This window comes from Apteryx rowi, unplaced genomic scaffold (assembly GCF_003343035.1).
Source record: "Apteryx rowi isolate R43461 unplaced genomic scaffold, aptRow1 scaffold_439, whole genome shotgun sequence".
NCBI lineage: Eukaryota > Metazoa > Chordata > Aves > Apterygiformes > Apterygidae > Apteryx > Apteryx rowi.
This window is the reverse complement of record NW_020450693.1, coordinates 1-10,997: the sequence shown is the minus strand read 5'-3', so window position 1 is coordinate 10,997 and position 10,997 is coordinate 1. Positions and strand designations below refer to the sequence as shown.

The following is a 10,997-nucleotide window of genomic DNA, read 5'->3' as shown; positions in this document are numbered from 1 at the left end:
AAGTGAGAGAGCAGCAAATCGCAGTTGGGGGTGGGAGGCAGTGGGTCCTGTGGGGGGAAAACAAAAAGGGAACCACTGCTGTGGGCTTGCGGCAGGGCATAAGCAACGCAGTGGTGTCTTCCTGAGGTGGCAAACAGCGTACCGCAAGGGCTCTGAGAGCCGGGAGCTACCCCCTTCACCTGGGTGCGGCAGGAATCAGAAATTTAGAAATCAGTAGGTAAGGGTTGGCACAATTAGCTCTTCTCTACTGCCTGAACGTTGCTGCTCACGCTGCTAAGACACGCAGCTCATGACCACTCGTTTCCTTCCCGCTCCTTCCAGCGTGCCCCAAGCAGCCCAGCCCAGATTGCTCTTAATTTCCAGTCCCCCACGCCCACAGCTCTTATTTTTACCGAGACACGCAGCACAACGGAAACAAACTGTGGGGGTGGCAACAATAGTAGAGGAACCAGATTTAATATAAAACTAAATATGGATAAGGACCTTTGCGGTAATGGTAGTATCCAAGTAAGAGTCTACAATACAAACAGATGCAGGCCTGCCTACTGGATGGGTAGCCATAAGGACGACGCACAAACCAGAGAGAGTCTGCAGAGTTTCAGGCACAGTTTCCTGCAGAATATGAGGCCACATTGGTCACCATGGGAAATGCACAGTGCAAAAACCTTTTCTGCCAACTGTGGGTGGTGGTGTGTTTTTTTGCAGGTCATGGCTGTGCTGCTAGTCCCTGTGCAGCTGCTGGCGGTGGCTGTCACCATTTACTTGGAGCTGGTGAGATCCATTCAGGGCGGTGTCTATTATGGGATCAAGCAGCTGCCACCCCAGGTGCCCCAGTACCAAGCCCTCGGCCAACAAGTACCTCACATGCCACTGGGCAAAGAAGGCATCCCAATGCAGCACATGGGCAAGGAGGTGCCGCACTTGCAGTACGGGAAAGAGTATCCCCATCTGCCTCAGTACATGAAGGAGGTCCCACAGATGCCTCTGCTCGGCAAGGACATGGCTCCAAAGAAAGAAAAAGGTAGGCTTGGCATGGCCAGCGCCAACCCTGCACGCTCACGTGCATCTCCCCACCGCACTGCTTGCCCTGGTTAAATAAGCAGTGGGGATCAGGGCTGCTGCCAGCCTGACATAACACCAAGCCACTTGGAGGGCTGACGAAGTGCCTGAGGAGCCATGGGAGGAAGGTTTTTTCAGGTGCTCATCTGGGACTAGGAGAAACCTCAGAAATCCTCCCACCTGCTGAATACCCTTCTGACAGGGACAAATGATGTCCCAGGCAGACGGGCCAAGGCCCTGGCTGTGGATGCTGGCCACTGTACTGCAGCAACCAGACACAAAATAAGACCTAAGAGCCTCAAGACTTCACCTTGGAGTTTATGGAAATATTACAGTTTTGTCCAGACCCTTTGATTCACAGGTTCCCAGACAAAAACACAGAAGTGTTCTTCTGAGTTTGAAGTTAGCTTTCTGTAGGTTATGTATGGGAGTAATTGAGTATATAAATATGTAAATATGTACAGTGTATTACTGCACAAGCCTGCATGTACAAGTATTTTCAGTATTCAGTAAAGGTGGTTTGAAAATTATTAGAATCTTTAAGAAAACAAAAAAAAGTTTAAAATACGAAGGGCAATCAGGAACTCTCACTGTCCTAAAATCTTGGCAGGGACAGTGAGTGCCTCTGTGACCTTGGGCTTGCTGGTTAACTCTTTGCCTTTTTAAGGGTTTGGAATAACCACAGTCTCCACTGGCCTCAGTGGGAAACGGAAGAATTCAGGGTCTATTTTTGGAGGTTCTGAACAAACACAACTCGCTGTAGTCAAAACCGCCCATCCTGTGAGCAAAGGAGGTTTCCAATGTGCATAAAACACAAAATGGGCAGAGAGGGGAGGTTTCTGCCTCTCAAGGAACAGTTAATTCTCTTGCCCCGAAATCTCAGCTGTCCCCTTCCCCCAGACTCCACATTTCTTGCTTCTTTGTCCATTTTAGAGCAGGGAGAACCAGACTTTCCACTTAACACAAAAATCTGCAGTTTGAAAGGCAACCAGCTAACCCTCAACACAACCACTCCCAAGCAGCAGATCCCTTACCCTGACCCCAAATGCTAAGTGTTCACATAGACAAGTAAAAGTGGTTTTGGACAATCAACATATTTTGTGAAGTGTTTCAGAGACAGCTCTAATTAGCCACAGCTAGGCCAAAAAATTTTGGTAGCTTAGCAATGCTGGGTAAAGGTTGTATGTTTCCACCAGCATTTTTATGTAAACTAAAGCCTTGGTGAAAATGCAGTCAAATCTGCATATAAATTTCTTGCTGATATAACCTTATTTAATCAATCAGGCTAACATAAGCCCCTCCAGCAAAAGCACTTTTATGCCAGAACTCCTCATGTAACAGGAGAGCATCAAACAGCTTCTTTGTCCTTCTAAAATGTTAAAAGTAGATTAGCCTATACTAATATGGGACAAAAAGCAGAATGCCCTTAAGTTTAGGGTTTGGGTTTTTCCGTGTTTTTTTTTGTTTGGGGTTTTTTTTTTTTTTGCATTTCATCACTTACTAGAAGCTGTCTTGAAAACTGGTCTGTGGAAAGGGGTAGTAAAGTGCAAATGGCTTTACACTGCAGAAAATAAGCAAAGATGATGCAAAATAATTATTTCACAGAAACAAAAGCATCCATGTAAATTTGTGGTATGCAAAACAGTAGGAAGATCCTCTTAATCTGAAACATCAGGCAGTAAGCTGCTGGCCAGGTCTACATGCCCAGCTACCACAAATCCAAGAAGTATCACAACAAGCACATTCAATTCAAAACTGCTTTTGTGTTTTTTCAAAAGATGAGATTACAATAACCTCTTGTCTCCCCTCACCTTTTTTTCTTTTCTTCCCCAACCCAGAAATGCCTGTACTTGGTCTGAGAGGCGAACAAGGTCCCCCCGGTGAGCCTGGACCAAGAGGGCCACCAGGACCACCAGGATTACCAGGTCATGGAGTGCCAGGAGCCAAAGGAAAACCGGGTCCACAAGGATATCCAGGAATTGGGAAGCCAGGTTTGCCTGGCATGCCTGGGAAACCAGGAGTCATGGGGCCCCCAGGACAGAGAGGGGAGATGGGACCAAAGGGAGAGGTTGGGCCCATGGGAATACCTGGGCCCCAAGGACCACCGGGACCTCATGGACTTCCTGGCATAGGAAAAGCAGGTGCTCCAGGACTACCAGGACAACCAGGACCAAAGGGTGAGCCTGGGATGAAAGGGCCCCCAGGAGTCCCTGGGATCCCAGGGCCAAAAGGAGAAAAAGGCGCTGGGATTCCAGGTTTACCAGGGTTAAAAGGTCCACCCGGATTACCTGGTCCTCCAGGCCCAGTAGGACTGCCGGGGGTTGGGAAGCCAGGAATGGTTGGGTTTCCAGGCCCCCAGGGACCTCTAGGTAAACCAGGCCCCCCAGGGGAGCAGGGGCTACAGGGGCCCCCAGGGGTGCCAGGGATCCAAGGCCCCCCAGGCCTACCAGGGGTTGGTAAGCCAGGCCAGGACGGCATCCCTGGCCAACCTGGCTTCCCAGGTGGCAAAGGAGAGCAAGGTTTGCCGGGCTTACCGGGACCCCCCGGCCTCCCCGGTGTCGGGAAACCGGGCTTTCCTGGGCCTAAAGGCGAGCGTGGCCTGGGTGGCCTGCCTGGTCCCCTGGGGCCTAAGGGGGAGAAAGGACACGCAGGGCCACCGGGCATGGGAGGGCCTCCGGGGGAGCCGGGACAGCCAGGATTGCCAGGAATCATGGGTCCCCCGGGTGCCGTTGGCTTCCCGGGCCCCAAAGGAGAAGGCGGAGCTGTGGGGCCGCAAGGACCTATTGGCCCAAAGGGGGAGCCAGGCCTACAGGGATTCCCAGGAAAGCCGGGTTTTCCTGGGGAAGTAGGGCCCCCCGGGCTTCGGGGGCTGCCGGGCCCCACAGGGCCCAAGGGCGAAGCCGGTCACAAAGGCTTGCCGGGCCTGCCAGGCGTCCCGGGGCTCGTGGGGCCCAAGGGCGAGCCGGGGCTCCCCGGTGCCCAGGGGCTCCAGGGTCCCCCGGGGATCCCGGGCATCGCGGGAGCCAGTGGCCCCATCGGCCCCCCAGGGCTGCCGGGGGCCAAGGGTGAACCCGGCCTGCCCGGCCCTCCCGGCTTCCCCGGCGTGGGCAAGCCCGGCATGGCAGGGCTGCAGGGCCCCCCGGGGAAGCCCGGTGCACTCGGCCCCCCTGGGCAGCCCGGCCTCCAGGGGCCCCCTGGCCCCCCTGGGCCCCCCGGCCCCCCCGTTGTCATCCCGCCCACGCCACCGGCCGTCGGACAGTATCTGCCCGAGGTGGGACCTGGGGTCGATGGTGTGAAGCCCCCCTACGGCTACGCCGGCAAGAAGGGAAAGAACGGCGGCGTTGTCTACGAGATGCCCGCCTTCACCGCGGAGCTTCTCACTCCCTTCCCCCGGGTCGGCGTGCCCGTGAAATTCGACAAGCTCCTCTACAACGGCCGGCAGAACTACAACCCGCAGACGGGGATCTTCACCTGCGAGATCCCCGGGATTTACTACTTTGCCTACCACATTCACTGTAAAGGGGCCAGCGTCTGGGTGGCCTTGTTCAAGAACAACGAGCCCCTGATGTACACCTACGACGAGTACAAGAAAGGCTTCCTGGACCAAGCTTCCGGCAGCGCTGTTGTTCAGCTCATGCACGGAGACAAAGTTTACATTCAAATGCCATCCGAACAGGCAGCAGGACTCTATGCCGGGCAATATGTTCACTCATCTTTTTCAGGATATTTATTGTATCCCATGTAAAACAAAAATCAGACATCCCCCCCCCCCCAAAAAAAAAAAAAATCAAAACCTTTCTTCTCTGCTTCAATCTTTTATACCATGAAAGATGCATTTAATGACTGTTTCGGACCATCTTGTACAAAAAGAATAAATACAAAGTTTAACTTTATGCACAGCTAGTTATAAAAAGAATGGTGGGGTGAACATATTTAAAGATGTGTATCAGGTTCATAAACAGTTGTTTTGTACCCAATGGGGACATATTAGCTGTACATTATATATTTCTGTGATACCATGCTTACTTCATTTCATTCACAATAATACAGTACTAAGGTTCAAATCAGTGTATGTCACTCACTCCTGTTGTGTATTTGACTGATGCATTGATCATACTTATAAGATGAAAACAGTAACTTAAAATAGAGTAAGTCAGCCTCAAATTATACGGAAGAATTTGAGTGGCTTTTTATTTGTTTTTTTTGTTGTTGTTGTTGTTGTTTTTTACAGCAGGACTGCCTGACAAGCAAAGGTTCTCTTAGCTGGAGATCTTTATTTCCCTTCTCCCCCCTATAAAATTTTCCTGCAGTTTTCTCCTGAACATGTATGATGGAAAGTATGTATTAATGGCATAACTAATTCCTGAGAGCCTTCTCCAGCAGTTCTTGGGCTCAGACCACTGCCATCAGCTCCAGCAGACATTGGACTCGCCTCCAAGTGCAATAGCGCTCAGAAAGCCTTGATATGCATTTACAAAGTTGAAATAGCTGAGGTAGATCAGAGACAAAATTTTCATCTAAGGGTTTCATATTCCCTTTATGCCATGTGATTAAGACAATTTGGCCAACAAATGGCAATACAGCAAAGTGGTATATATTTGGTTGGATTTCTGTACTTGTGCTAAGAACCTGCAATCTGTTTGCCTTTTAAGAGGATACACGTATTCTGCAACTTAGTCAAAATCAAGTCAGTTTACTCTTCAATAAGTAGCAAAGCAGCAGTAGCCATTTGCTAATTAACTAATTTGTTGCTTGAGATCAGCCAATAACTTTAGCAGCAACACTGATCATGCAAATTTACCCAAGAACTTCATTTCATGAAAAAGCTCATTTCTGCTCCGTATTTGTATGTTACCAATTTGTCTAGGAGAATCTGCAGGCGTCAAACTTGTCTATATGTGGGGAAAGCTACTTTTATGCAAGAACTATCTGTTCATCAATGGTGCTAATCTCACCTCAAAAGTATTAAGATTAATTTAAAAATAACAGTGTATTTTTCTGCGTTTCCCTGTACAGTGCTGCATATCACACACTGTTATATTAGTTGAAAAAGTTAAGTACTCATCACCCTTCAATGTCTTAGCTAATGCTACTGCTTTTGATTCAAAATGAACTAGAATTTTTCATGCAGAACTAAAATTGGATTTAACTGGCATTACCATTATTTAAATGCAGAGTTTAATGCAGTCTAACATTGACTAAGGACTCCAGTGATGTAATGTGGTGCTCAATCTCAGAAATTTTATGGAACGTTGACAGGAACGGACAGTTTACCAGACATTGGTGACTTCAGTATGTTTCCAGAATATATGAGATATGTCGAAAGCAAATAATTTTGTATTTAAAATTTTTGTACTGATTTGAAGAAAATATCTTATTAAATATCTTTAAAAAAAGATCATCTTTTCATTGAACAGAATGGTTAAAAAGAACATTCAACCCATTGAATTCATACAATCAGACTGCAAGGACCCTCTGAATCCGTTAAACAAACTGACATGAAAAAAAAATTCAGACACTCATTACTCCCCTTCTGCTGGCAAAACTTGCCCTAATGCTGCGCAAGGAAGATACTGTGCTGGCACTGCATTTATTAGCAGCAGGTGGTGGCTGGGGACTTGGGGGACCGTGCAGAGCGAGGGGCTCCCTGCAGGCAGCCCGCAGGCACCGGCACGCACTGCTTCACGCTGTGCAGCCCTGCTGGCACACCAGCACCGAGGAGGCTAGCTTAAAAAGGAGCACAGGATGGTGTGGGGGGAGCTGAAAAGTCAGACGCCTGCGGAGATGTCCTAAGTGTTTGTACTCACCTAACAGGCCAAAGGCACTGCTGGCTGCACAGGCTAGGAGCTGTGCACTGTGTATCTGGCTTTCCCCATGATTTGAAAACAGCTTCTCCTGGTTTTCCTGTTTTTTCACCCATAGCAAGAAGCTGGTGTCAAAGTGGCAACCAATCTGTCACTGATCTGGACTGCTACTCACCTGTGAACTGTAAGCCATGGTACGCCTCCGCCTGACCTCACCTCAAAGATAGGCATTTCCTCCAAGCTGTTGGACTCCCAAAATGAATGCACTGAATATCCACTTGTGGCAGGCAATTTTTTTCAAATCACCCTCAAACTCTCCGAAGCCAGTGGCTAAGCAGCTCCTCTCTCCTCTCCATCTCACTTTTACAGGGCAAGGAGAAAGAAAACAAAACATCAGCAAAGTATCACAAGCAGCATCTTTTGCTTGGCCCCCATCTAAAGTCTTGCATCACACACCATCTCCTCTTTTAAAAGTCTTTCAGCATTCTCCTGAATATTTCCAGTAAGACAGGTAAGATTAAAAAGCCCATGAAACATTACTATCAAGAGGATGCTCTTGATTTTACTCACAAATATACATCCCAACTTTGCTTTTACTCAGCCTGGAGGGATGTTTCCACGCCCAGTACAGCTCAGCCTACCTGGACTGAAAGATTTTCAGTCCTGTTTGCCCTACTCGCTGCAAAAGTTTGTTCTGAGACTTGATAACACATCTAACAACAGTATATTTACTTCACACAGCACTAATAATGGGCCTGGACACACACAGAACTGACCTTGCAAAAATAAGCCCGAGGGCAACATCTTTAAGACAATTTATTCAAAGGAAAATAATCTCTTTCCATCTGTAACATTCGAAGTCTCACTTGAAACAACTTTTAAGAATGTCTTCAAAATACATTTGGCACTTTAAAGGCATATAAAACAAGACAAATGGCAAATAAAATAATTAAGTATTTACTTTTACTGAAAACAGATGTTGAGTCTCGTGTTCTTAAAATCAGACTCTACTTAAAAGTTAAGATAATTATACTACCTCTTAGGGCATTTTTAAAAGAAGAACAGTGTAGGAAACAAGAGGTACCACTCACTGATTAATGAACACCAAAGCTGTGATCCTATACTAGCATCAATACAGAGTCACTGGAAACATGATTTAATAAGATCTTTTAGGCACTCTAAGATTCACATTAAGTGTAATAACTTGTAGCCTTCTTTCTTATCTCAGTACTTCCTTTAATTATCATGGCAGAGGAAATAAAATACTTTCCTGACAGCACAAAAAAGGAAAATACCCTAAATGTCTGAATCAACAGACATTTTAGTCAATACACATTTTCCTGCTGATTTTAAGTGTAATTTGGTAATTTAGAGCTGGGTCTTTGTGATGGTGCAGAGTTTTGGGAGGGAGAAAGTGGCAGATAAAATATAGGAGCATCTTTGACTGTAAGATGCTACTGACTTGACATTTAGCAGACTACTGGAGAACAGGAAAAGAGAAAGAAGGAATGAGTCCATCTGGCTTCATAGCTGATACAGAAAGATCCATAGGAGATGCCTGGCACCTAACACAGCTGGCTGTTACCAGACATGGAAACAAAGCTCACAGCATCCTGGAATACAAAATTTGAGGGATTCACTATTGATGTTGTGATCAAAATAGTGAGCAGCTTTTAAAGGCAAGTTTCAGTGCAGAGACTTTACCTTCAGGACTGTGAAAATGGAAAAAGAGAAAGTCTTTTAATAGCAACTGACTCTCAGAAAAGACCAGAGTATTTAGAGTTAGCATTATTGCTTTTTCAATAAGAGTCCCAAGGCAAATCTTTGGTTTTGCAAAATGACTTTGAAAATGTGTGCTCAGGTAAAACAGACACTGTGAACTGCAGACATTATTGATAAACACATTATATATAGTTAGTCATTCTTGCCTATGCAGAGCGAGTGTAAAAATGATACCTGTTCTCCAGGCAGAATAGCAGAAATGACCACATGAAGTGGAGGATGCTGATGAAGCAGGACTGCTGTATACAGAAGCCTATCAAAACATCTTACAGAGGAAAAAATAAATCAGTTAGCTAAAAAAACTGCTAGCCTGTAAACCAGACTTTCAAAAGACACTACCCCACAGTTTATGACCAACTCTTGGCTCAGGCTCAAGTGAACAGGTCTGTCTAAACGTTACTCAAAAAGTTGCTCTGTGACACTGACCTCAATGTGCATAGATTCAGCATTCCTGCAGGAGCAATAGAATTGGAGGTGTGGGGGGGGAATATATAGATGTCTCCATCAAAAATAGGGAAGTTTAAGAAATACAAAGGAGCAGCCAAGAGGGATAAATGCCTGTAGACAGCATACTAAATACATTGGGAAAATATCAAAAAAAAACCCAAACAAACCAAAAAGAAAACCCCAACCCTTACACATCAAAAAAAGCTGAATAGGTGAAAATAAGAACAAAGGAGACTAACATAAGTAAAAAGAGTTTGGGGGCACAACTTGTTTGTCACGAAGTCTTTTTGCTCAATTATTTTGTGAGGATTCTAACTATAACAGAGCACAACCAAATAAAAATGTAGAAAACTTCCCTAGGAAAACAATAGGAGAATAAACGAGTAGATTAATGGGAAAAAAACATCTCTGGAGAGGAAATAAAGCAGAGGAATTAACCACGTCTTCAAGAGTACAGCTCACTATCCATCTCCTTCTGCGAGGGACATGGGCTCAAGAAACAAAGGGAAGCACCATCCTGAGAACCAGTCGTTGCGAGGCCAGTCATTGCGAGGACGGGCAAGTTGAAGAGCTCTCCAAGGAAAAAAGAAACCTCCCAGTTAACCTACCAGGCGATGTTATATGGATCCAGCTGTACCCTCTGATGCAGCCGCAAGCAGCAGAGAGCTGTGCAGCGCTAGGGAGCATCAGGGAACCCAACTCTGCGAGAGACCGTGTGTTTCTAGGGGGAAGCTGGAGCCCTCCGTTCAGCCTGGTGGGAGATCAGCCAGGGACCTCTGTGTAAAGAGAGCTCCGCCAGCACTATGACCTTTGGGAAAAACCTTACCTTGATATCCTTTTCATATGCAATTACTATTGTCAGTACTCTAAATCCCTGCAATTCTGGTCCTGTATAATCACATATGAACCTTTTTAATTAACTGAAGTAATCACCAGAAATAAAGGCTGGTAAAGCTCAAGATAATGGTGTATGTTTTCTGCTGAAGAAACAACTATTTATATTCAAATTTTCCAGGAAAAACCTCCTCAAAGCCACAGAAACATGCATGTTAGAGAAAGGTGGGGGTGGGTGGGGGGGGAAGGAAACATGAAAAACTGAACCAGAGCCCTTCTGTCACCTTGTGAAGAAATTCTGGTCTCCTCCACTTCACCACCGCAGTCACCTGCCCCGGTGCCACTTAACACCTCCTGCACAGCCTTCCCCCCACCCCCCCAAGGAGAAGCAACCCCCGTGTGGCGACAGCAGCAGTGGCTGTGCCCAAGGGACACATGGTCATGCCCAAGGGACATGCATCCAGCTGGCAGGATGCTCAGAACTGCTGCCCTGGGGGCACAGCCCCTTGCTGGGGGGACCCCCCCCCCACACCATTTATGACATTTGTCATAATTTCAAATATGTCCAATTTGCTTGAAACTGGCCAAAGTTCAGGAGTCATTAGGTGAAAACGTTAAGTGATCACACAAGCCTCTTCTCCTCCAGCTGTGACTCCTCCTCCAAGTCACACTGAACTCAGTAATTCCCAAACAGTAGAGACAAGCAACTAAAGAGGGAGATGAAGAGAACTACAGGAAGTTTCTAAATACCTGTCACACTCTGCAAGAAAGAAATAGGGAAAGGTAAGACGACTCTTTGGTCCCGTCAACGCTTATTCCTTGGCACTGCTGCAGCAGGGGAGTGGTGTTCAGCACTCTTGTAACCGTCAGCTTCTGAAAGACACAGGACTGTGCTCCGACTTGCTAGAGGTTGTATTCATGTTTTTCAATCGCTTACGCTGCTCCTAAATGTACTAAAGCTCTCTATATCATTTTATTATAAAGTAAGAGAGGTTATTCTACCAACTTTAAAGACTTTTTTTTTGGAACTTTGTGCTTTCTTTAGTTGATTGATCAAAATAACCACAAAAA

At 46.4% G+C, this 10,997-nt stretch overlaps 1 protein-coding gene across 3 annotated transcripts; it reads left to right on the top strand.

Annotated features, from left to right (window-relative positions):
• The first annotated feature begins 222 nt into the window (after window positions 1-222).
• Window positions 223-10,997, top strand: COL8A1 (collagen type VIII alpha 1 chain). Of its 3 annotated transcripts, XM_026076747.1 has the most exons (3): window positions 223-1,021; window positions 1,575-1,577; window positions 2,898-10,997. In XM_026076747.1, the coding sequence occupies exons 1-3, from the start codon at window positions 472-474 to the stop codon at window positions 4,802-4,804; spliced, it is 2,460 nt and encodes an 819-aa protein (XP_025932532.1). In that variant the 5' UTR covers window positions 223-471; the 3' UTR covers window positions 4,805-10,997. The 3 variants fall into 3 exon arrangements, with proteins under 3 accessions (XP_025932532.1, XP_025932534.1, XP_025932531.1); XM_026076749.1 differs by lacking the exon at window positions 1,575-1,577; XM_026076746.1 differs by lacking the exon at window positions 1,575-1,577 and having other exon boundaries at window positions 223-1,030.

Bases quoted from the DNA above. Each gene is read 5' to 3' on its own strand.
- COL8A1 (XM_026076746.1), top strand. From the start codon at position 472: ATGGATAAGGACCTTTGCGGTAATGGTAGTATCCAAGTAAGAGTCTAC. The intron at 1,031-2,897 runs GCATGGCCAGCG...TCCCCAACCCAG, and splicing joins GAAAGAAAAAGGTAGGCTTG to AAATGCCTGTACTTGGTCTG.